General features: G+C 33.3%; 2 protein-coding genes and 2 pseudogenes across 2 annotated transcripts; all 4 read right to left on the bottom strand.

Annotated features, from left to right (window-relative positions):
* Window positions 1-3,012: 3,012 nt before the first annotated feature.
* LOC122580262 lies at window positions 3,013-6,038 on the bottom strand (annotated as a pseudogene).
* Window positions 6,039-8,355: 2,317 nt separating this feature from the next.
* Window positions 8,356-14,045, bottom strand: LOC122579770 (eukaryotic translation initiation factor 3 subunit I-like). Its single transcript, XM_043751997.1, has 8 exons — window positions 13,674-14,045; window positions 12,235-12,450; window positions 11,848-11,975; window positions 11,182-11,301; window positions 11,015-11,104; window positions 9,868-9,954; window positions 9,665-9,744; window positions 8,356-8,632 (listed from the first exon to the last, which is right to left on the bottom strand). The coding sequence occupies exons 1-8, from the start codon at window positions 13,855-13,857 to the stop codon at window positions 8,554-8,556; spliced, it is 984 nt and encodes a 327-aa protein (XP_043607932.1). The 5' UTR covers window positions 13,858-14,045; the 3' UTR covers window positions 8,356-8,553.
* A 2,655-nt stretch (window positions 14,046-16,700) lies between these two features.
* On the bottom strand, window positions 16,701-18,209 carry LOC122578400 (annotated as a pseudogene).
* A 569-nt stretch (window positions 18,210-18,778) lies between these two features.
* Window positions 18,779-21,142, bottom strand: LOC122578401 (spliceosome-associated protein 49). Its single transcript, XM_043750356.1, has 4 exons — window positions 21,051-21,142; window positions 19,890-20,101; window positions 19,152-19,266; window positions 18,779-19,045 (listed from the first exon to the last, which is right to left on the bottom strand). The coding sequence occupies exons 1-4, from the start codon at window positions 21,085-21,087 to the stop codon at window positions 18,924-18,926; spliced, it is 486 nt and encodes a 161-aa protein (XP_043606291.1). The 5' UTR covers window positions 21,088-21,142; the 3' UTR covers window positions 18,779-18,923.
* Window positions 21,143-27,352: the final 6,210 nt, after the last annotated feature.

The raw sequence follows: 27,352 nt of genomic DNA, 5'->3' as shown, positions 1-27,352 counted from the left end.
CTACTGGAGTCATTCCCTGTTTCTTAATCTTATAGAATGTAAAGGAAAATTTAATAATTAAGCGGTTATCTTACGATGGCATCATTGTATTTAGAAAACACTTTATTTATATCACGAAATGCAATTAAAAGAAATGCAATAGCAAGTTAGAATAGTCGGATAAAATTCCATATGCGATAATTGTATTTAGAAAACACTTTTTTCATATCACGAATTTTAGTAGAATTTTTAACATAGTGTACAATCTAAATATGACCCTAATTGATATTATCCGATACTTGAACAAAGTTACACTAATTAATAATCTAAAGATACCAAACCTAAAGATAACATTTACAATCTTAATTAACCTAAATATACTCTAATATAGCTTTAATTAAAAATACCAACAATTAAATCATAACTCCTAGCTTTAACATCATGTAAACTTTTGTCTTTTAGAAGCATATACTATAAAACCTTTTCAAAACCGTAATTAATTTTTTAATCCCATGTTTATATATGTTATATCTTATATGCATACCAAATGGCTATATAGCTTGACCTGAAGATGGCGGTTGGCTGAAGTAAACTGAAGCCGTCAAGAACGGCGGCTTTACCCACACACTGACACACTTTATTTAATTAAATTATTGCTCGGATATATATATCCCATCTAGAACATTTCTTGTTTTTATTAGTTTCATGTTTCCATCAAAAATTATAAAAAGCAAGACTGACCAAAGTATATTCAAAATAATAATGCGGCATTTTGCTTAGCTCCGTAACCTTTTTCTTTATTGCAAATTAAGTTTACACCTTTACCAACTATTTTGATTTTAGGGAAGGGAAATATACAAATATATTTCATAGTTTATTACCATGAGTTACTAATTATTTGAAACATATTATCGACCTAAAAGGTAATCTTACAATACATTTGCCGTTTTGTATGGTTGTGATAAGTCATAAACATACTGGATATGGCCGAATTAATAATAATAACATAAAGTTCCACGACATAGTTTTATATATAGTTTTATTTATCGATACTCCGATAAAAAAAAAAAGTTCTCATGTGACAAGCAATAGTTTAGGTATGTTTGAAATAATGCAAACTATATTACATCATTACCTAGTCTGCATATATTATTCCAAAAAGTTCATTCTAGGATAAGTGGATAACTATGATAGATTGATAGACAGACCAATTTGCACTTTGTCGTAGGAAATTAATTAGCTAACTGATCAATAGAACAATAATCATGAAAATAAAACTTTAGTATTGAAAAGATGATTCAAGTTACTCTTGATTTGATAATTGTACACATTAGTAATAGTAATAGACCAGCAGGGTCGATTTCTTTTTTTGAGATGTAAAGATAAGAAACAGCCAACATTTACACTCTTGGCAGAACCATCTGCAGATCTTGCTGATACAATTCTAGTACATCATACTTTCTTACAAGACACATAAAAAGACATTTGATAGAATTATATTAATTGTGTGTAGCATATAGTAGTTATGTCCGTACGTGTGTTTGTACCTTAAACGCGTATAAAGCAATTATCTTTGAATTGGACCACAAAGGGAGTGAGTGATACATTTATGGTCAGAAAGCAATTACGAGCATATATCTTTCATATTTGATTCAGACGTGTTTTGTTTTACCAAACAACATATGTAAGGAGTGATAGATCGATCCAAGCAGTTCATAAATCATAATAATAGCATATACTATACACTAAGAAAATGTGTAAGAATCGACATCCTTGATAGAAGGTTTATCGACAAGACTTCATTCTAAACATATGATTACAGGAGGTTAAATAACAACTCAAAACATGTAAGAACTAGCTGAACACTTGAACGTATGTCATCTGAAAATAAAGAATCAGATGAAAAGCATCTTTTGACAATGCTTGAACTATATTTCAACGTTTCATATATGACTATTTGCACATATTAGAGAAAACATATCCGGAGCTAAAACATTTAGTGAATAGCTAGATCATATAACCTACAATTCTATCGGCTATTTTCCTTCTGATAAACAGAAACCTGATAGTAGATCCAAAAAATTCCATTTGCCTGAGTAAAAAGATATTCAAGACCCAGAAATTAGGCATGTGCACTAGTCAAAACCTGGACCGACCCGTGCAAACCCGTGATCCTGCAAAACAACAAAATTGAACCTGTGACCCGGCCCGTCACCTCTTCGCGTGGGTTTGGGCTGGTTCAGTTCTCAGGTTTTGTTCTTTACTGTCAAAACTCAGGCGGCCCGGACCTGGCGGAACAACAAAAGCAAACCCGTGACCTGACCCGTTAACCCTTTCGGACGGGTGGGGTTACGGGTTTTTGGGTCATATGCTCATCCCTACCAGAAACAAACTTCAACAAGATTAAATTTTTCTTATCCCAACCAGAAACAAACTTCAACAACATTAAGGGTGCGTTTGGTTGCTGGAAAACACCTCCTGTTTTTCATTTTTATTTCCATGTTAACATGAAAAACAGAAAACGCGTTCTAATCATAGTTTTCTAAGAATATTTCCAAAAAAACAGAAAACAATGTTTTCCACTTTTCTATGGAAAAACTTGAAAACATATTTTTCTTGTTTTCCAATTTCATTTTTCATTCCCCTCCTCTCCCCTCACATCTCAAACATGTTTTCTAGTTTTCTAATTCGAACGCGTTTTCAAAATTTTTATTTGTTTTTTTAGGATATAAAAAGCCTTTTTATTTTCTACAAAATTAGATATGAAAAATTTGAAAACATTTTTTACAACCAAACGCACCCTAAATTTTTCTGAAAGCGCAAATGAAACGTGGGTTTAATCTTTAAAGAGGATAGCAGTGCTTTTATAAATTTGTATTTCAGATCTCCAAAACTGAAACAATCTCAAACATTCTCTAACAATGCTTGAACTACATCGCGGTGAAACCACACTTGGCCACTATATCAACACTACAAGAAAACTGAATCAAAGGTATATGCCTTGCAAGATGTTTTAGCAATACAAATCTTGACGCTTGATTAAATTGATGATGGAATTCTGAAATAGTCGGGATCAAAGTGATGCAGTCTCACATAACCATCTTCACCTCCACTCGAGAAACTAAAACAAATAATGAAACAAAAGTGAATTGTGGTCATGGGATATAACCAAAATGTCAATGTGCGTACAACTCTATCAATGCCAATAAATGTGAAATCGGCCCAAAAGTATAGCATTAAAAGAGACTGATTGCACTTAACAGCTTAATTACATAAACCCAGACACATCGCAACCAGTCTATAAAACGACCCGCAGATGCTTGAACCTCGATTTAAAATTACTTAGAGACGAAGAGTGTACCTTTTCCCATCAGGGTTGAAAGCCAGAGCATTTATTGGACCAAAATGCCCTTTAACACCTCCAATCTCTTGTTGCAGGATCTAGTACACAAAAGTAACATTATGAGGACCATTACCACACATACTTTTGTCACAAGATCATTAGGCAACAGATGGATGAAGAAAACAGTGACACAATTCAGAAAATGTTTGCAGATGACTTGCCTTGTCATAAAACTTGGCTTCAAACTTCCCAGCACGATGATCCGTTGTTGTGACAGCAGATGCATCCTGATCTCCCCCAAGGACAACCTGAATAATTTAATTCAATATCTAGAATTATGTAGTTTGGGCCGATGACAACAAATCTTGCCAACAAAGGTATGGGACTATGTTGCAAGATTTGCTTCGTCTGTTAGATCAAAAGATATAATATCGGCAAACTAAAGCATTTGAAGAAGCGGAGACACCAGTATACACAGCAATATGCAAAATAAACTGAACTCTGGAATGCACTAACTCATAGTATACAAAAACATTGTGACACTTACATGGTTAGAAAGCGGAGACATGGCAACAGCATTTACTGGCTGTTCAGTTACCTATGTCTTGATCAATGTCAATGATCTGCTGTCCCAAAGCTAATAATAGGAACAATAAAAAATAAGACAACAAGAATGCTGGTTTAGTCAATATAACATCATAATTAAACATGATGAAACTAACCTTTGCTGACTTATCAAGCGACCCCGTAAGAAATTGCGAGCAATCCGTTGATATTTCAAGTGACGTAATTGTGTTTTGGTGGCCAACCTCTTTGTCATTTTCTTGCATCAATTTTCCAGTCTGCCAAATCAAAATCAAAATGTAGCTTTAAAGCCATAGATGAAAGATCAGGAAAAAACCAAAAATGACAGAAGAAAAAAAGAATCAAGCACAAAAATACCATATTAAAAGTGAAAACATACCTCTGTATCCCAAATCCGAACCACGGCATCTTCACCTGCACTAATTATTGTCCTGTTCAATGGTCCCCAAACCGCTCTATTGATCCACCCTTGAGGACCCTTAAGTTCAAGTACAGAACCACCATACTCTGTGAAAAGGCACCATTTAGAACATAAAACTAAAAGTTCTTATTCAATTAGCATAGATCACTGAACTGTCTGCAATCTATCAGATTTAAAGCAGCTCATTCTAATTTACTTGCACAGTATACAGGTTACACAAAATAGATAATGGTGGTAACAGCGCCATCCAAAGTGCTTGTTTCGAATTTGCAATCGATCAGATCTCAGTTTTCGATCATTGACTGGGATCCCAGTCCAAATTTCGTTCCCTAATTTTGTTTCTGATATTTTCGGTGATATTTCAGTCCAAAGTCGGAAATCCCACTGATTTTGGTCCAAATTTTAAGGAGATTTCAGTTTCCCAATTTGTTTTTAAAATTTCCTTTTATGTTTTTTTATGTCCAAACTTAACACAACATAATAAACACTAACTTTAACAAGTATTATCACTAATCTATCAAATATTGACACTTTTAATTTTCTGAATATAAAATCTACCGAAATCCCACCGGAAAAAAACAGATATTTCATATCCCACCTTAACTACATAGGTTTGGGTTGGGGTATTAGTCCTTTTTCGAATAAAAAAAGCCCATTTAAATTAAAACCCTAAAATTAATTAGAAACAACTAAGAAACTTGAAAGAAGCGTTTCTGTATACATGGAAACTTCATAGAAATGTTCCATACGCACTTCCGTTCCATGAAGTTCTCAAAAGGGGAACGCCTACCTTCTTCGAGTTTCTGTGCATCATTGACGTCAACAGGAAAGGAAGGAATGCGTTTGACGTGGATAGCAGAAGTCAAACTCATAAAAGGGTCAGTGGTGATCACAGCAAGCTTATCACCAACAGAAAAATCAACAGACCTAGAAGGCGAATCAAATCTATAGGTTAAAATCTGTTTTCCAGTCTCCACATTCCATAACTTAGCACTTGAATCAGCACTTCCGGTAATCAATCTTGACGAATCCCCTGCAAACCCAATTTTCAATCAGTCCTCTACAAACATACCCATTATCTACAAAGCCAATTTCGCATAAAACACCTCAAACTTATACATAACTATGCTACATATAAACCATGAGAGGCACATCATGACCAATGCAACTTCTCTTACACTTTGATGCACCATGAAGTGTATGAACAATTACACCAAACACGAGTCGATCAATACAAGAATCCTACCTAACTTTCTTTTCTACTCCTTCACTAACATATATAAACTACAAAGTTGTTAACTTTTCACACAAGTTCTAATTAGTAAACGACACACCAAACCATCTTTAAACAACTATATTGCAACCTAACAAAAACCTCCCAAGTTACAAACTTTATGCAAAACCCATAACTTAAATCCACAAATAAACAAAACCCAGATGCCAAATTCAACAAAATTCTCAAACACCTAACAATATAGAAATTTACAATTAATTAAAAATTAAAAGTAAAAAAAAAAGGAACAAACTTGAAACATCGCAGCAACAAACGGCACCGTTGTGACCACGGTAAGTGCCTAAACGTTCACCGTTATCAGCAAACCAAACAGTTGGAGTGTGATCTTTAGCACAAGAGAATAAAAGATCTCCATCTCTGTTGTATTTCAAGAAAGTTAGTGGCCTTTCATGCCCTTTCATCAATATGGGCCTCATCTTTTTTTGTTGTTACTTTAAGTTTGATATTTGATTAATACTACGATCGAGTAATAAAGATGAAGAAAGCTTTAATTTTAGGGTGGAATTCGACGGAAGTATGGGATTGTGCTAGAAAACCCTTTATTCGACCAGAGCATATTTGTGTTGGGATTGATTGTGAGATAATAATGTTTTCGGGCTGGGTTTTTAAGTTCCAAAAACTCAATTCGTCTGCATGCATGTATTCCTAAAAAATTGATGGTGACCGACATAACCGGTTCTTAAGATTCTAACTAGTTCCGTTACCCGGATGTTGACTCGATAGACCTAATGTATATTGTGTGCGAAAATATATAATGTTATAACTATAATCTCTTGGAGACCAAGATCGAATATTGATTCCTCGTTGTTTTAAGCATTTACCTCTTAAACGTGTGATAATACGTGTTATCACTCATGTCCTACAAAAGTACGCGACTTGCATAGGCATTGTTTATGTTCGAATCATTAATATCAAACACTCTTCGTTTTAAAAATATATATATAGTACTACATAAGAAAAGTTATTAATAAAAAAAAGAAAAAAAAAAAGAAGAAGATTACAAATTCTTATTAAGTTTGAGTGACATTAAAAAAAGAGTAAGTTAAGTTTGAGTGTTATAAAAAAAACAGAATACAAAGTAATTAAGTTAGCCTTCTTATCGGTTGGTTGTTTAAGTGTACATGTTGAAATTATATAAATATCCCAATGAGAGCTATACGGCCATTATATATGAATCTAGAAGGTTGCTGAGTTGCACGCAAAGAATATTGAAATGTTTATTGAGCTTGTGAAATGTATGGAAGTTTTCAATAATAGATTTTGGAAATCAAATACTAACTGAAACTGGAAAACGGGTTAAAACTAAGTCCGGCGCCAAGACTGCATGGGCCAACCCCTTTAACCCATGGGTTAAACGAATTAACCTATGTTAGATTGTTAACCCCTCTAGGTCGGTGGCGAAATTAATCATTTCACCCAACATTCAAACTAAAATGGTTTTTCATTCTACTATACTACTTATTTTAAAAAACACATTGTTAGCCTAGTGGTAAGAAAAACACTTGATAACCTCAAGGTCTCAGGTTCGATTCTCGCTTTGCACAAAAATAATTCATTTTAGGTACCCGTTACCAATGAAGCTAACCTACATGTAAAGTTTAAATACACGGGTTTGATCCTTCGGGGTGCCCAGATCATGTGGGGATTAGGATAGAGGTATTGTACCGGCATCGTATGGCTCATACGGGGTGAGTCGATGGGTATCGAATTGTGATAGCAGGGCTAGGGTTCCCTCCATTACCCTTTTTTTTAAAAAAGAAAAACACCTTGTTGTTGAAGTTACATGAAAGGAATGTCTAAAATGTTATCCTTTATCTATATTATGTAATTTTTTTACTAGCACCTCTTAAAATTTTTTCAAATACATTATCACATTAACATTAATGATTAAATTACATAATAATCATTTATATTTTAAAATATTTCCATTAACCTTTTAATTCAAGAATTTTTATATCAATTATCTATACCACTCGATTGTCAATCCACCACCAACAATCAACCCCACCACCATACCGTCGTCTTCACAACCACCGCCGCATTACACGGGTACGGTGCTAGTATCTTATAAGTAGTAACTGAATCCCTTTTTCAAGCATCTCTTTTCTTTTCTCTCTTAGCTTGGTCGAATTCCATCCCATTGGTGGAAGAATGAGTGCTAGAGCCAATTGGATCACAAGGGAATGAGTGGTGCAATTACGGTCTTAAAGCAATATCTTTCATGATTCAGACGTGTTTTGTTGTTACCAAACAAAAGTTTTGAGTCACGTATCCAAGCAGTTCATACTTCATAGATACAAAAACATAAAATATAAGAATCAACATCTTTGATAGAAAGGTTCGACGCTTTTTTATCGACAAGACTTCCGTCTTCAAAACATATCAAAAAGTGAACCGGAGGTCAATTAACAAGTGAAAACATGTAAGAACTGGTTGAGCATACATATTTCTTTTCAAACAACGTTTTATATATTTGAATATTTGCACATAATTAGAGGAAATATGGCTAGAACTAAAACATTTGAAAATTTGCACATAATTAGAGAAAATATAGTGAATTGATTATTGATCAATATCTACAGCTCTTTAACAACCAACCAAACTCTACTGGCTATCCCCACCCGAGACCAACAGAAACCCGATAGTATATCCAAAAAATTCCATATTCAAGACCTAGAAACAAACTTCAACATTAATTTTTTCTGAAAGCGCAAATGAAATGTGGGTACAATCTTTTAGGACAATAGCAGTGATTTTATAATTTGTAGTTTGAATCTCCAAAACTGAAACAATCTCAAAATAATCTCTAACAATACTTGAACTACATCGCGGTGGAACCATACTTGCCCACAATATCAACACTACAAGAAAACTGAATCAAAATGTATATGCCTTACAAGATGACTTAGCAACACAAATCTTGAAGCTTGATTAAATTGATGGAATTCTGAAATAGTCGGGATCAAAGTGATGCAGTCTCACGTAACCATCTTCACCTCCACTCGAGAAACTAAAATAAACAAAGAGACAAAAATGAATTGTGACCAAGGAATCTAACAAATAGTAAGATGCAAGCATTTAGCAATCTAAGTTAAAATATGATGAACACATACTGAAACAAGTATATTGTCAATATTAGTATTTCTTTCAGCAATGCAAGTGTCATGGAAGCTAGAGTTTTAGCCATTGTATAATGACGTATACATCTTTCACCTTAAAAAGGTTAGGAAAGTGAACAGCAATAACATAAAGACACTAGATTATTGTAATGAAAAGCAAATACATACACACATTATTAATCTCAAAAAGTTATCTGATGCTAACAGCTTTTGCAGTATCACATAATAACTAGTGAGGAACAAATATGTTATCAATGAATGGGTAAATGAATAGTAGTCAGAGAACGTAGCAGAGGCGGCTTTTTGACCCAATAACTTACGAATCGGTCAACTCAATTTACAATTTATCTCTTAGGAATTAGGTGCATATAATCAAATAAAAAGAAGCTTATAAGGGCCAACTGAGCCAAAATTTTCCTAACCATAGTTTTCATAGAATCATCTAAAAGTACATTTATAAATTAAATCATTGTTGAGATAATATATCTGTTTTAATGATTTATGACAATAACTGATCATTTTATAAACAAAACTTTTACACGTCAACATTCGAGTTAAAATGAACAATTAGTTGATTGTTTGGGCCTTCGGGTTATAAAATATATAACATTGTTTTTTGTTTTAAACTCTCCTGGTGTATAGTAGACTTAAAATCCATATGAGCTCGTTTTTACTAAAACAACTTGCATTGATAAGAAACGCTTCACTACAAATCTATCAAGAGAAAAAAAAATCACAGTATTAAACCAAAATGTCAATGTGCAGTACGACTCTATCAATACCAACAAATATAAAATCAGCCCAGAAGTATATTCAAAGAGAAATAAAGCCAGGCATGTCACAACCAGTCGTTAGTTTTTGAAATGACCAGATGCTTAGTTATTGAAGCTCAATTTAACATTGCTTGGAGACAAAGGGTGTACCTTTTCCCATCAGGGTTGAAAGCCAAAGCATTTATTGGACCAAAATGGCCTTTAACACCTCCAATTTCTTCTTGCAGAATCTAGTACACAAACGTAAAATTAATAAGACCATTACCACACATAGTTTTGTCACAAGATCATTAGACAATGGATGGATGAAGAAAGCAGTGACAGAATTCAAAAAAAGTTTGCAGATGACTTGCCTTGTCATAAAACTTGGCTTCAAACTTCCCAGCACGATGATCCGTTGTTGTGACAGCAGATGCATCCTGACCTCCCCCAAGGACGACCTGAAAAAATAATTAATAATATATCACTGTTAGAAAAACACATCATTTGTGTTTCTTCTTTACCAAGTTAGGACATTTAAATGAAATGAATGTTTATACATACTACCTTTAACCAGAAAAAATGTTCCTAAACTACATGTCCAAAGACCCAAAGAAAACCAATAGCAGCACAAAGGCTATTTCTTGGTTCAAACCTTTACTACACTCGACACCCATGAATCTATCTTACCAAACCCAGGTGAAGTTCCTCCTGTATTACCTTTATCAACATATATGTGTCTGGAATCAAGAACGGTACTTAATTAAAGTAATGCCCACGTTTTTTCTCCTCTAATAGGAGATCACATGCCGTGATCGGAAATTCTATTACTGTAATATTTTATTGATTATCCATTTTCTCTTATGGTTGTTAGCATGTCTCTGCCTACCACCCAATTGGCCAATTCCTTTTATAAAAATCAGTTCCTTGTTCCATCTATATATATAAGAAGCTCTAACATCTTGGTGTTGGTCAGGCTCATGTGTTGAGACGACTATAGATACAATCATCCTGACCTCTTCACCATAAATTTAACTAATTCCTTCTCTTATAACTGCATACGACGATAATCACGATATATGTCCATGTTTAAATTTTCTTTCTACTAACTGTGAGAATTCCGCTTCTTTTCATCATATTCACTTTCTTAACAGCCTTAATTTTTTTACCATGGTTAGTTCAACATCATTGTAACAGATATCAAACTAGTGGGTAATGAAACAATCTCTTCCATAAGCTTGAAGCCATAAAGATAGCTTAATGGATGCTCATGAGGAATAAAAGCTTTTATCCATAGTTACTGCTAGAAAAGCAATCAAGAGGCATATGGTAGAAGGTATGGATAACATTGCAAAAGTTTCTTCCTCGATTAGATAATAATAAAATAAAAACGCAAGCTTAAACATTGGAAGTAGCGAAGACACAAGTATACACAACAATCAGAAAAATAAACTGAACTCTGGGGGACCAACTCATAGAACACACAACAATCAGCAATTTTGAGTATGTTGTGACACTTACATGGTTAAGAAGCGGAGACATGGCAACAGCATTTACTGGGCGTTCAGTTACATATGTCTTGATTAATGTTAATGATCTGCTGTCCCAAAGCTAATAATTTGGAAGAGAATAAGACAACAAGAATAGTGTTTCAGTCAATATAACATCATAAAAAGAACATAACTTACCTTTGCTGACTTATCTAGCGACCCAGTAAGAAAATGTGAGCAATCCGTTGATTTTGCAAGTGAGGTAATTGTCTTTTTGTGGCCAACTTCTTTGTCATTTTCTTGCAGCAACTTTCCAGTCTGCCAGATTAAATCTTAACATTTAGCTTTAACTGAGCAACATTGTCAACAAAGCATGGTACTTAAAAATCCGAAATATAATTATACTAACTCCTCCAGACTTTAAAAAAATGAAGCAGCTTCTCAAAAGCAACGTTAACCTGTATTCTAATTTCAAGACTTTAGTATGTTATAGTATTTGTTATAAAATTACTAACCAAAATTGATCTAAAAATGCTGCAACAGATGTATAGATGTATAGCTTTCAAATATTGTGTACATTACTACATTCTCCCAAAACAAAAACAAAATCAAAAAAGTGTTGGAACATCAAAGACAATACTAGAAAGTTGACCCCAAAAGCCCATGAGACTGCCAATTATTCGAACCCTAGATATAGTTCGATCATTAATATCTCAAGTTATATTCAGGTAACTGATATTATATTAATATGTGTATATGTGTGTAATACTACTAATATATTCATACCTTATTGAACATTTTTTGGGATTCCACAAGTATTACTCTTATGCTAAGAAGTTCACCACGTTAAAAGTGAAACCATACCTCTGTATCCCAAATTCGAATCACGGCATCTTCACCAGCACTAATTATTGTCCTGTTCAATGGTCCCCAAACTGCTCTATTGATCCTTCCTTGAGGACCCTTGAGAACAAGTACAGAATCACCAACCTCTGAGAAGAGACACCAATTAGACCATAAAAACTAAAATGTATCATTCAATAGCATAGATCACCGAACTATCTGAACTTATGAAATTTAAAGCTGTTCAATCTAGTTTACTTGCATAGTGTACCGGTTATAAAAAATAAATAATAGTGAAAACAGCACCATCCAAAGTGTTTGTTTCAAATTTGTCTTATAGTTAAAACAATAACCAAACTTAATATCCCTGCAAAATTTTAGTGAAAATCAAGACAACAGAAAACTCACGGTCATCAGGATCGGCGGCAATGCGTTTGACGTGGATAGCAGAAGTCAAACCCATAAAAGGGTCAGTAGTGATCACAGCAAGCTTATCACCAACAGAAAAATCAACAGCCCTAGCAGGCGAATCAAAACTAAAAGTGAAAAGCTGGGTTCCACTCTGAACATCCCATAGCTTAGCAGATTGATCAGCACTTCCAGTAATCAATCTTGACGAATCTCCTACAAAACCAGTTTTCAATCAACCATCTACAAACATACCAATAATCTACAAAACCAGTTTCTTTATTAGTCCAAACAAAACAAGCAAATCACAAGAATCACTTCACAATAACAAAACAGATAAAAAAAACCACAGAAATTTACAATCAATGAGATCCACATAAAACCATATTGTTAACCAATACAAAACTCATTGACGATAGATAAATCAGTGAATTTCAATTAAAATATTATATCCACAAATAATTTACTATATTATTACTTTTGGTCCAAATCACATGTATACGAGGCCAGTTGCTCATTTGACAGATATCTCAAACTACATTATCAACCAGTTCAACAAATCAAATCAAACACTGTCACTAATAAATAAAAGGCTATTTACTTAGTTGCATAACATACTAGCATATATTTCCCTTTGTTATATTTCATCATAGTACTCAATTTTTGAACATATTGAGTCATTAAAACTTATCTTGTAGGTCTACAACTGCATTTCAAAAACAAGATGTTTCTTATAAAACACCTCAAATTATTCATAACCATGCTACATCAAGTGTATGAAAAACTACATCAAACATCAAGTGTATGGAAATTGAAGTGGAGCAACTCTAGTTTTGTGGCTGATTGATGAGTTGATTTGATGCGGTTGTGAAACTTGGAATATGCTTGCGAATTGGAATAGTGAGCGGTGTAAGATGACGCTACTTGGTCCTCTTCTAGCATATTTTGAGTTTCCTTTGTTTTGTTGTTTTGGTGTATTGTTAGGCTTATATAGGTTGAGGTATTTTTCAGTTATTTTTTCTTTGAATTGGATAGGATAGATAGCAGATTGCGTCCTGTGCTTACATGTATGAGACTTGGCTATAACCAAGTGTAGTGTCTTTATTTGTAATTTTTTGAATATAATACAATTCACAAGTTAAATTAAACACCAGAATCCTTCCCAACTTTCTCTCCTAGTCTTCACTAGCATCTATAAACTACAAAGTTGTTAACTTTACCCAACTTATAATAACCGAAACACGAAACCATCTTTCAACAACTACATTGCAAGCAAACAAAAACCCCCCAAGTTACAAACTTTATTCAAAACCCATAACTTAAATCCACAAATAAACAAAACCCAGATGCCATATTCAACAAAATTATCAAATACTAAAAGAAATGGAATTTTAATTTATAACTAAATAAATAAAGAAAATTAGAAAAAGGGAACAAACTTGAAACATCGCAGCACCAAACGGCACCGTTGTGACCACGGTAAGTGCCTAAACGTTCACCGTTATCAGCAAACCAAACAGTTGGAGTGTGATCTTTAGCACAAGAGAATAGAAGATCTCCATCTCTATTGTATTTCAAGAATGTTAATGGCCTTTCATGCCCTTTCATCAATATGGGCCTCATCTTTTTTTTGTTAGCTTTGAATTTGATATTTGATTTGATTAATGGTTAGGATGAGAGCTTTTTAGGTGAAATTTGGGAAAAGTTTGGGATTGTGGTAGAAAACCCTATATTTTAGATGCGAAAATGAGTGAGGGTTTTGCCCTGGGCGAATTGGGATTGGGATTGTGAGATGGTGTTTTGGACTGGGCTGTTTTCGGCTAGGCTAATTTAAAGTCTAATAAATGTTAATTGAACTATGCCTCATATATTATATCAGTCAGGGCTGTAAATGATTCGGTTCGGTTCGGTTAGCTATAAACTTTGAACCATTTTTCGGGTTTTGGTTCGGTTCGGTTAGTTAGAAATTTCGAACCGGTAATTTCAGTTACCCAAAAAAGTCGGTTAATTGCGGTTTTATTTTCGGTTAACCATTGATTAAAGTTATGTTAATATAAAGTTTAAGTTTTAAATTATAATAGTCAATTTACATTATATTAATTAATTTTTCTATGTAAAATAGTTATTTAACTACATTAATATTTTGTTTTATAAATAAATATATAATTTTGAATTACTTTTTTCTAACATTATATTTATGCAATGCAAGTTTATATCGAAGAGTATTATGATTTACTACTTAAAATATTTTCTATACTATATTACTAATATTTTTGATAAATAATTTAAACATAGTTAACAACTAACAAGTATATATATATAAATCACTTAGAATATCCAAAACTAATCATAGATTGTGAAAGAAACTTAATAAAATTGTTAATATTTTAGGCAACAAATACAAAAAATTAGTTAAATAGATATGTAAATGATGTATTCATGTAATACATATATGTGTATATGTGTGTGTGTGTGTGTATGTGTGTGTGGTTAAATGTAGACATATATCAAAATTCGGTCCGGTTCGGTTAACCGCGGGTAATAAATATTGAAAACCGTAACCGAACCGTTACACATCGGGTTTTTTTGTTTTTGGTTTTTTCCGGTTTCGGTTTATTCGGTTTTGGATCAGGCGGTTTGAACCGCTTTCTCGATTTTCCGGTTCATTTCTTACACCCCTAATATCAGTTGTACAGTTAAGCTATTTTTACCTGAGGTTTTATGATGTCTCTTTAAAATGTTAAACATTGTTAACATACTAACATTTAGCTTATCATTAAATTAATTATAGATATATATAATTAAGAAAAACAAACCTTATTATAGGCCTTAAGCCTTATGAACTATAATCAAGAACTAGAATATGTATTATGTAAAAGCAATGTTGTAAAACTCCCCCGAGTCAGCTAAGTACCTAACAAAAACTCCTGACTCCCCAACTCGCTGAGTTGAATCTGAGTCACGAGTTCTCAAACTTTGATAATTACCAAAATGATGATAAAGCATGAATCTATCAACTAATCTATTGTTTAATTTTCAAGTTTGAATTATAGTATTAATATTTTTAAGTAAATATTTTTAAACTTGAAGTTTGAAATATATTTTTAAAGTTCTACTATATATAATTCAAAAATACTTATGTTTGCATATAAATTCCCAATCCGAGTTATTCTCGAGCGGAGTCTGATTTTTCAAAAACTCCTGACTCCTTCCCTCGTCGAGTTGAGTCCGAGTCACGGGTTCCCTATCTTGTGTAAGAGTCAAAGCACTTGAATAATTCTTCTAAACTTTTATTATTTTATTGTTCATGTTGCAAGGTATAATGAGAAGTTAAGGAAAGTTAAGAAAACTAGAACGATAAAAACTTGTTCCGTAGCTATTACAATTGCTTAGCTTTTATTGTGTATAGGATGTCTTTTTGAAACTTGAAGTTCTTTCTTGGAACTTTGAGAATAACATGCTTACATCCACCTGACTCTAGACGTGTTTAATCCAAATTGAATTCTTAATTCAAGTGGAAATTTATGTGAGCTTTTAATATAAAAGGTACAATTTTTTATGCACGTTAAATGCAACCCTAAGAGTTGTGTTATATATCTCTATCTTTATATTTATATATAATAAAAAACAATTGTGATTACATCATCATTTTGTCTTAATTTCTTACTTGGCAACTCTAAATATTTTAAAAAAAATATTTTCTTATACATATTCTTAAAGTATATATTTTCGATATCTTTACGCATATTCTTAAAGTATATATTTCTCGATCAATATGATAAAATTGAATCAATTAATTCACATTTCATTATTTATATATATATATATATATATATATACACCATTTTAGTGATGAATAGAAATCTTCGTAAAATTTGTGTATATTCATCTCGGATGTATTATATAAAACTTTTGCACCAATCTATATTTAAACTTTTTTAGTATTGAAAATTGAAATTATGTATGAAGATTATAAAATCCGGTTGATATGGTACAAATTGTAGATATCTCAATGAGCTTATTTTAATGATAAATTCTTTCGTAAATTACTTTTAGCATATTTGTATGTTCATTATACAACGGGCAAATGATTATCTATATTTGATGTGCTGGATAGTGTATCACTAAAATGGTTTATAGAATGCTACTTTTATCAAATTTTATAAAATTTGTAGATATGATATATAAATAAAAAAAACTAGTTTAAAAAAAACTAGTCTTAAGAATAAATATATGCAAACTTTTATGGTAAACTTTTACGTTGGGGTTCATCTCACATGACTCAAAAAGTAAGATTTGGGTAAAGAAGAAAAAAAACTAGTCTTAAGAATAAATATATGCAAACTTTTATGTTGGGGTTCATCTCGCATGACTCAAAAAGAAAGATTTGGGTAAAGAATATTTTGAAATCAGAATCCAAAAGCAGAATTTATTTTATATATACAATTTGAAAGTCTAATGATCAATGTAGTTAATCTTTGTTAGTATTGATACTCGTCTCAAACAACAAATATCTAATACAACAGATAATAACAAAAGTATGATAAGTCAGTACGAAGATGTTACATTACACGATACTAGGTTTAGTGTTTTTTATAACATAATAATTTGTTGATCATATTGTTTTTCACATCTGCATTTTCATCACTGGAACCTTCTTGTTTAGAAGATGTCTTTGACCCCTCATCTCATAACCAGGAAGCCGAGATTGAACTCTTGTGGATGTGTATATTTTGTTCCAAATATAAGAACAAATTAAAGAATGGTAATTCGAATGGATGTCTTGCACATGTTTTCATCGAAAAAATATAACATGTGTTACTAATAAAACTTACTGTATGCACAGATTTACCCAAGATTTTGAGGCCGTATTCCTTGGAGTAGGGATTGCTTCAAGTGGGAGCTTCTTATAACTAACTATTCCAGACATCTCTAACATATCGATATCCTCAAGTTTAACCCCAGCCACTAGAAATGGTGCAAGAGGCGTCCGAGCATTAAGCTCATCAGATTGATCCCTAGTTGTGCCCAGGTCACATCTTCCTACCCGACCCAAATGGTAGCAACCTGATGTCATGACCTTTAACATCCACATCTTCTTCAAGGAATTGTTCAGGTTGAAAAATGAGTGGGTCCTTCAACACATCTTTATCACGATCAATTGCACATACGTTCACATATACCTCGCTTCCTTATGGAACATGGTACTATGCGTTAAATGGTGTTGGAGGGTGCAACCTTTGGGCTTCCTTGACTACACATCTTAAGTAAGGAAGGTTCAGTATATTACATTCAGTCATAATTTCGCCATACTATTTACCACTATCAAGTTCCTCTTGCACTTTCCTTTGAACCATCGGGTTTCTAAGAAGCTCGGCCAAAGCCCATTCGACTACAACCACACTCGTATCGACTCCTGTAGTCATGTCCCACACAAGCCCACTAATAGTCATGGTCCATAGTCTGCCCAAGTGAGATCATCGCCATCTCTGCTTAGTGCTTAATCTTGCAATACCTGTCCTATGCCTATTTGCAAGTTGTTGATCATGGTCTTTCAGAACTTCTTTGGCCAGGTAAGGATTAGACACAATAATATTTAGTACAGCACCAAACTGAAGCAATACATTGGGACCGTACACATGAGATCATGGCAGGTTGCCAATGATGAGCCAAGGGTGTGGCCCCGGTGGGGAATTTTGTGTGAACTTATGCAAAGTAAAGGTGATAAGGATGAGTGAAAGGACTAAAACCTCAATCGTCATTGATTAGGACAAAAACTTAACGGTAAAAGGAATGTGGAGAATACTGGTCTAAATAGTTGCTTGTAGAATGTTAGTTATAGCTGCACATTTAAAAGAAGAGTAATAATCATATTCTTTAGGTGATATGTTTGTTTAAATATCTAAACTATATCCTCTAAAAAATACAGCTTTCATGCTCCCAAAACTATTCTTTTATAATATTGTTGTACGTTATCTATATCTTCGAGCATTTACCATAGAATATCTAAAATATAACATGCATTCGAGAGACAATGATTATAAGTTTATAACAATTAAATATATACTAAAAGAATGTATTTCGCAAAGTTCTTAAACAACTAATTTCAAAATTACTTTCAAAGTAATAAGAAGAAAATACTTTAGTCGTTTCAAATGAATTTGATGCATCAAAAAGCTCAGAAACGTATGAACTTACAGATTAATAGGTGTCATCATATCTAGATTTTCATAGTTAATCAAATTAGAATCAAACATTTACATTCCAATTTCTATATGGTTCATATAGTACATAGAGCTCAAAATACGGTTTGGTTACCTTTTACAAAGATGATCATTTGGAGATGTTCTTGCCTAAAAACAACTTAACGAGTATTTGTGTTATCTAGTTTTCCGACTAGGAAAGATAATGGTTTTAGACTTTTAGTACTATTCTGAACTTTGGACTTCAGTGTCAACTGCCTAAGTCAAACATTCAGATTACACAGGCAGAAATAAGCACATAGAGCAGAAGAATATGAATATATATATATATATATATCAGAAAGTATCTTCATCAGGGTTCGGCTTAGTATTACCTAATACATTTTAATCAATTCAAAAACTACTTACTTAACGATGAGCTATTAATCAAGAACAGATCTCTAATGCTCCAATTGACAACAACAAGATTACAAATTACCGATGGATTTATGAACGATCATAGAGGTTAGAATTATCCCATGTTGTCCCGTGAGTTCTTCGATGGTCATAATTATTGTGATCCATATGTGATCGATTTACATTAGAATATTGTGGCGCAACTGGGGAGACTGACAATTCAACAAACAATAATTCATCAAAAAAAAAGTCACATGGGACTCATTGTTGGACAGCAAACTACAATCCACCAAAGGCATAAAAGGTGAGAGACTTTACCTTGTGTATACGGTGACATAGAGTTCGGGGAAACCTCTAAATTTAGCCTTGATCTAAAAGGGGCATTTGATGCAGGCATGGGTGAGTTTGATGCAGACTTGTCTTGCCCAGATATCTATTTTTTATGGAATCCAAATATTAATACTGTACTCTAAAAATTGAAAAGTAAAGGTGAAAAGTTCAACAAAATTACTTAGGAATAGGAAAGTTTGCAGTATGTTTTATCTCACGAGTCAATTGGGTAAAAAAACACTAAAGAAAATAGTCAAAGGGGTCAAACAGATAGTAAGTTTCCGCATGTGTAAATTTTGATGCATAAAACTTCCTGAAGTATTTTATTTTCATAAAATAGACTATTAATGAACCATACTTTTTTAATCGTATTTGACACCCTAGCTATTTATAAAAACAAGTTTCAAAAACATAGAGAAGAAATGTTCTACATTTTTCTAACCCAACCATACCAAAAAACTACCGTGGGCTGAACTCGATTACCCATTTTAACATGTCAAGCTCCTAGCTTTAGCCAATAATATTAGTAGAAATGCACCAAATCAATTCACTCCAACTTTCTAGACATAAATGCATAAACATACACATGAAGGACACCCAAACCCATAGCAAAAAACTGCAAATTCCGACCTATCATTCTATCACCCAACCCACCCGCCTTACCCATTTGCCACCTCTAACACCGTCTGCAGGAAATTAAGTAGCTTGAGGATAAAGATGAATTACTCCAAATCTCAATGTTCGATTGTAAAGAGTGACAAGGCCAGTAAAAAGCTTGACAGCATAATCAGCAATCTCCTTGGTTTCATATTCTGCAAACGCAAAACCTTTTGGGCGGTCGGTCTCCCTATCTCGAGGAATGTGCAAGTCAACCACCCTTCCAGCTTGAATAAGGATATCGTATAAAACCCTATCAGTTACTCTCTCGTCCAAGTTACCTGCGTATAAAAATGAGTTTAGCTTTGATCTAGATTCATATTAGATATAGTATGATACATTTAATAAATAGATTAACGATGTCCATTTTCCTATATTTATGCATTCCCTTGTTCATGGATATTTTATTAATGTAGGGAACCATGAATTGAACAAAACAGGATACACATAATTTATCTTTAGGCACTTCATCTTCCCTTAGAATTTCTAAGAATAGGTTTTACTAGCGTTGTGCATAAAGTCCCATTGATTAAAAATCGAGATCTCCAAGGTGGTCTAGTGGTAACACATCCTGTAAGTCTCAAAAAGGAAACTCAGGTTCAAACCTCACTGGGTAAACATCTTTATGATGTTTATGCACACCCGTGTGTTGGAAACCATATGCATCAACAGGATAAAAAACGGATACCTTAATGCCCTTTATTATCCTTTTTACAACTAGATCAGTTTTACGATAACCTACCAATGCATCATATAATTAGAAATCTTTACGAGCACTATACCCAAGTCCCAACGCCCAATTATCTCGAAGGCACAAGCCTAATTTACGTAATTCCCTAAAAAGTGAACACATTCCATAGTGAATAAACCCTCCACATAAACCAGGTAAATACTGTTAGTCATATACGGGCGGGCGTGAGTCCTATAAATTGTTTGCATCGAGTGAGATTTGAACCTAGGACCTTAATAAATATATATATTATATATATATATGTGTGTGTGTGTGTGTGTGTGTGTGTGAGCATCTATCTATCTATCTTCCTTTAGAAATTGCAACTAAGCCAGCTCACAGGAGTTAAATAGAAGCTCAAAAATTCAGAAAACTGTTAAATATAGTAAGTAGAATTCAGAAGCCCTAATATTGTTAGTAATTTAATTATCAACTATTACTGTATCAAAATTAACATATAAAAAAGGATGATTGAATGATGGAATAAGTTAAGGAAATACCGATGTAAACAGTGGAGTTGTTAGGGTTGGAAGACATTGTTACTGCTCTCTTTTTACTCGCAGGAATAATAACAAGAAGACGACGCAAAGGATTTGTGGTATTTTGTAGAATATACAAACACCCGACCCGACCCGAATATACCACAACTACATAGTTATTTGAGAAAATGTCACAAATGGTCCCTGTGGTTTGTCATATTCGCGTTTTGGCCCCTGTGTTTTTTTTCATTGCAAATGGTCCCTGGATTTTTCATTTTCATTGTCAGCGGTCCCTGACACTAACTTCTGTTAGCTTTAACCGTTTAAAATGATCACGTGCGAATCATGTGAGGGTATAATCGTCAATTTAATAACCACCAGGACTATTTGTGATAAAAGCTTTTTTTTAATTAATGACATATATATACATATACATACATATGTATAAATGGCTGTGTGATATGTATAGATATGTATAGATCTGTTATATATAAATGAAGAGATCCTAATTCATATTCTTTCAAAAACCCACCGGCCAGAATAAATAACCGTCGCCGGAGCCGCATCCAAAGATCTGAAAAAGCTTCCCTCTTTTCTGGCTACAGTATCCAGCCACCGGGAAAAAGAGCCACCAGCCGCCTCTGCCGTCGGCCATCTAAAAACTCATCGGAAATGGAGTGGTCAGTGAGGAAACTCTTCTTTTCTTCTTTCCCTCTTTTTCTTTTGTATGGATTGGAGAGTCACATACTAATATATGTGGTGGCTGTAATGGAGTTGTCAGTGAATAAACTTGGCATATGATATAAGCAAACAAATTCAAAAGTTAAATCCGAGACTTCGTAAAAGGAGGAAGCTAAGAAATTTATATCCATTAAATCAATGGATTCTTTTTCTTGTATTTAAGGTAAGAAATTTGGTGAAATTTATATAACTTAATTCTTTTACAATTATATTCTTTTTTTATGTCATTCTGTGACTTTTGTTATACACATGTATATAATAATATATATTTTAGTAATGCATTGATAATTGATACATTAGATTTTCATAATTAAATTCGTGTGGAATTATGTATATATATTAAGAATTAAGGTTTTATATATTTATGTGGATGTGGATGAGATGAAAATTGTAGTAGAGGAGATTACTTGGAGGGTTTTAAAATCTTTTAGATTTGTGTTTCTTTTCAACATCAGATTAGGGGATATGGTCTTATCTATTTGGTTAGTGGTTTTCATGTTAAAAATGATTGAAAAGGGATAGATGATTAGAATCTGGGTTGTGATTTTAGGAAAGATGACAAGAATAGGTACAAGAATTGAAGAAGATGACTAAGTGAAAGAGATTGAAGTAAAATAGACGATTATACCCTTATTAAACAGCTAAAACTAACGGAAGTTAGTGTCAGGGACCGCTGGCAATGAAAATGAAAAATTCAGGGACCATTTGCAACGAAAAAAAACACAGGGGGCAAAACGCGAATATGACAAACCATAGGGACCATTTGTGACATTTTCTCTAGTTATTTTTTTAATTTTAGTTTACAACTAGTAAATTTACCCGCACTTTGTTGCGGGCGTAACATATTGTAAGTAAACTTCGTTAAACATATTGTAAGTAAACTTCGTTAAATTAAAAGTCATGTAATAATCATTGACAGAGAAAAAGGACTTACTTTGCAGCAGAAATTTTTTTACTACAATTAACGGTTGTAAGTAAGTAAGTAAGTAACTCCCAATGTCGTCTTCCACGGGTTTTGGGTCCCAATACCGTCTTAAACGGTGTATGGGGGAGGTTGAGATGTAAACATCCTTACCCCTACCAAAGGTAGAGAGGCTGCTTCCATGTTCTACCATAGGTAGAAAAGGCCCTCCAGCCTTGCTGACTATGATGCACCGAAACTCCAAACAGGTAGGCGTATCCGTTTCGAAAACTCCATGGGAACAGAAACTCGTACGGAACTTTACGAAACGTTTCCTTGAAGTTTCCATATATACCGAAACGTTTCTGTGAAGTTTTCATACCGTATCTATTTATTTTTACAGTTTTTATGAGCTTTCTTTTATTCCAAAACGACTTTCATCTTGCAACTATGGATACACCCAAACACAAACCAACTACATTATACAATTAAGATCACCATCGGGCTTTTTCTATTCCAAAATTGATTAATAAAAATTTATTCCGTGACCACCGGTCACCATCAAGCATATATTATAAAATTATACATATATAATTATTAATAATCTCTCAGGTCTCAAGTCTCTCTCTATATAAAATCAATATATTTTTATTTTTTTTATTGTCATATCTTTGCCGTACCCGTATCCTAAATTTTTTAGTTTTGCCGTTCCTCGTTCCCGTACCCCTTTGTCGTATCCGTTTCGGTGCTACATAGCTTGCTGGGCATGAGGATCGAACCCTTGACCTCTATCTTCAGAGGCAAGGGCTCCAACCACTAATCCAACCCAGCTGGTTTTTACAATACTTTTTAATCTACGCGAACAATAGTTGTACCTCAAGCTATACTATTAAACTACTAAAAGTTATGTCAAGTAATGTAATGGCCGTCAACGACCGTTAGAGAAAAGACTTATGTTTGCAACAGATTTTGTGACTACACTTAATGACCATTAAAGTCATTTATTTTTTTGTTTTATTTACGTAACATATAGTTGTACTTGAAGCAATATAATCTATACTATTAGCTACACTTAAAGTTCTGTCAAGTAATGTAACATCCGTCAATGATCGTTAAGGAAAAGGACTTGTTTTGCAATAAAATTTGTGACTATACTTAACGGGCGTTAAAGTTATCTATTGGGTTTGTTTTATTCTATGTAATAAAGACTTGTACCTTGTATGCATAGATGAGTTGTAAAAGCATATAGCTTTTCAGAATATATATAATTAAATTTAAGGGTAAGTTTTAATATTATCTCTATGTATTACTCGTAATCTTTTATACCAGCTCCTAAAGCTGTTGTTAGCAAAAACTTTTTCATTAAAATCATTTAACGACTACAAGTTATTTTATTAAACTTTACTAAAGTTAAAATAACGAATCAAAATACTTTGTCATCAAAAATTGTACAAAATGATATTTTAGATGCGCATAAATTTCAAAATCAAATGTACATTTAAAACTAACTTTATTCGATAATAAATGTACATATAAACAATACAAAAATCTTATGTGTATACATATCATGTTCAACTTAGTTTTAGTTTATATAAATTATTATACACAAATTATCTATATATATAAGTTCAATTTTTAAAAAACATAAGCTTAATGTAAATTTAATACATTGTAACGATTTATATAGATAAAGAAGAAACTGCTCAGTGCCGTCTTCTGCGGGTTTTGAGCCCCAATATCTCGACGGTGTATGGGAGATGTTAAGATGTAGGCAGACATTACCTCTACCAAAGTAAAGAGGCTGCTTCCATTGTCTACCTAAATGATTGAAAAGGCCTTCCAACCAAGTATTCAGCCTACTAGCCTAACATTATTAAAGGAATAACAAAGTCTGAAAAGATGAAAGACATTGTTCGATAATATAAAGTAAATAAAGATGAAAGATCTAGACCAAGAGTGAAGATCGGAAGGTGTTTAGATGCTCCAAAACCTCCTTGGAATCTGCAATTTCGATCTAGGGTTGTTGTTGGGCGGCTAGGGTTGCTGAATCGGCTCTCTCTTAGGGTTTTGAGGGTTAGTTCGACGTAAATCGTGATAAAAGTCGGTTACTGATCTGGGCCGACCAGCGGCGCTGGTCCTGGGCTTCCATGGGCTAGCGGCGCTGGTGATGGCCAGCGACGCTGGTAGCTGCTGTTCTTGTTCTTACGTCTTCGTTTGGCTCCCGAATCACTTCTTGTGTCTTGTAACTTCATAGGCTTTCTTCTTGAGTCACTTGATGTCATTTACCCTCTCTCGCATCTTCCGGGAACCTGTATAAACACGTCATTCATTAAGTACCAATAGTTCTGGAATAATAACTCATTTAAGCATAGAAATGAAGTCTTTACTTAGGGGTTTTTATCACAAAATGGACGCTCATCATTCACACTTTCACCTACAAACTTCTAAATTTTATACATGGTTGACCAAAAACATCTGTTATAGCCGGTAGAACTAGTGAAATTGTTTTTCTTATAATATCATTAACAATATGGATATTAAGTCTATATCATACTGATGACATCGATCGTAATAAATCTAACATTTTTCTTCAAATACAGACATGGTCTCATCTTTATTAAATCAACAACCAACTCAGGTACCATTTGTGTAACTTACCCGATTATAAATTTAACGGTGATAACATGTTTTTTTGGTCAACCAAAAAATTAGAAGTTTGTAGGTGATATACATCAATAAAAGGGTAAAATGGCAACCATGTACAAAAGAAAAAGTACATTTAACATGTAAGCTGCCACGTCATGAGCAACTAAGTTGTCACGTCAGCTCAATAGAGTGTAACCGGCTATAGCAGGTAGTTTTGGTCAACCATGTACAAAATTTAAAAGTTCGTTGGTTATATACATCAATATTGTAGTTTATTGGGCAACCTTGTATAAAAAGAAAAGTACATTGGTCATCCAGTGATTAATCGCAAAATTAAACATGTGATTAGTGAGAATTGAACTTTAAGAAACTTGGTTTTACTTATTCTTAGTTTTTTGTTTTTTTTGAAAGGCAACAATAGATAAATGGATAACACTCCCCACGCGGATGCTCCCACGCCGGTTCGACTCCTGTTAATGCCCTAAAGGGTTTGCTTCTATGTGTTAGATGAGTATAGCATTGCTAAGGACCCCTCACCACATTTGCATGTGCCAGGATTCGAACCTGAAACCCCATGAGGAAACCACATTGTTAAAAACCCGCTAACACTGGGCTAACACCCCAATGGCATACAATTGGTGTGGACCTTGTTAATATATAACTTGGATTACAATATAAATCTAATATTAATGTCATAAGTATACATATCTACTAATATACTAAAACAAAATTAAGACTTTTGTTGACGAACACTTGGCTTATTATTTATGCGACATGTGTCCTTTATAAAATTCCTAATTTTAAGTTACCTTATTACTATCAAACACTATTATTTAATCATTAATAAAATTTTATATAACTAATTTAATAAGTCGACAGATTAGAATTGGTATATACATTTTCTACTTTTATGCATATTTTTATTTTATAAATTAAACCAATTATAAAACTAAATGATATGATATTAAACATAATCGGTTTTGTATTTTAATTATTTTTATATATGTGTATCTTCTATAGTATTCTATTATAATTCTAACATAAATTCTCATGTTATTTTTACAATTTAGGTAGAACATAAAAGTAGCTTCCTAACTTAGGTAGAAGTAAGGTTTGCTTACAACTTAACCTCCCCCATACACCGTCGAGATATTGGGGCTCAAAGCCCGCAGAAGACGGCACTGAGCAGTTCCTTTTGTATTTTTAAACAAGTAGATACAAATAAGCCTTCAATTAAAGAAAGTTATTATCATTTACTAAAAGAAATATACAATAAAAGTTTAATCTAGCCGAAAAGAGAATTGCAAAACTTGAAAACTAATGGATCCATATTTCACTGTCATGACTTTAGGTTCATAACATTATTAACAACAAAATAAATAATCATATTATTATTATCAATATTTTTATGATCCATATATCTTATATTAGGTTTCCATCGTGATAAAATTAAGCTTAAAATTAAATTTTCTTAAAATAAATTGTATGATATATACATTAGTAAATCCGTACATCGTACGGGTATTAGAACTAGTTTTATAACATATTACTCAGCTCGAGTACTATTGTTTCAATTTTTTCAGAAGTAAAACTAAGCCAAAACAATGTTGAAAGCAAAAAGATGGTTGTTCATTTGAAGCAGCCCGGTAGATTATATGGACCTGTGTTGCTCCGACTCGTTATCCTTCCATTGTCATGGACAAGGGGTATTCATAGATCTGTGAAACCAGCCTAACGTAGTGCCCCCTACTTTAGTAGGCTCAAGCCACATGGTTCAACTCACGACTTATAATGGACAAGCCAGTTTATGCAACCGCAAGGACCAATCTGAGCCTGGCTAGATCAAATGTTCAAGCCAACTTAATACCCTCACCTGAGTTATAGGCAAGCGTTACCAAGCCCGATGACATAGTGATTGCCTTAAGTTTCCATTCCCAAACATAATCTTTTTTCAATTTTGTTTGTAATGGTTTTCTAAGCTCTGCAAGCTTAGGAATATATCCTTCAGCATATGTTAATACGCCTAAGAATCTTT

This window comes from Erigeron canadensis, chromosome 8 (assembly GCF_010389155.1).
Source record: "Erigeron canadensis isolate Cc75 chromosome 8, C_canadensis_v1, whole genome shotgun sequence".
In the NCBI taxonomy this organism is placed as follows: domain Eukaryota; kingdom Viridiplantae; phylum Streptophyta; class Magnoliopsida; order Asterales; family Asteraceae; genus Erigeron; species Erigeron canadensis.
Note: the sequence above shows the minus strand (reverse complement) of the source record. Positions and strands in the feature narration are given on the sequence as shown.

What these genes read in the sequence shown, in the direction of transcription:
- LOC122579770 (XM_043751997.1), bottom strand. Translation starts at nt 13,857, where the DNA reads ATGAGGCCCATATTGATGAAAGGGCATGAAAGGCCATTAACATTCTTG. An exon ending in TGCCGCCGATCCTGATGACC is followed by an intron (nt 11,976 to 12,234) that starts GTGAGTTTTCTG and finishes GTCTCTTCTCAG; the next exon opens with AGGTTGGTGATTCTGTACTT. An exon ending in TGTCTCCGCTTCTTAACCAT is followed by an intron (nt 9,955 to 11,014) that starts GTAAGTGTCACA and finishes TTATTTTTTCAG; the next exon opens with GTCGTCCTTGGGGGAGGTCA.
- LOC122578401 (XM_043750356.1), bottom strand. Translation starts at nt 21,087, where the DNA reads ATGTCTTCCAACCCTAACAACTCCACTGTTTACATCG. An exon ending in CAACTCCACTGTTTACATCG is followed by an intron (nt 20,102 to 21,050) that starts GTATTTCCTTAA and finishes TTTTATACGCAG; the next exon opens with GTAACTTGGACGAGAGAGTA. An exon ending in TATGTCACCGTATACACAAG is followed by an intron (nt 19,046 to 19,151) that starts GTAAAGTCTCTC and finishes TTGAATTGTCAG; the next exon opens with TCTCCCCAGTTGCGCCACAA.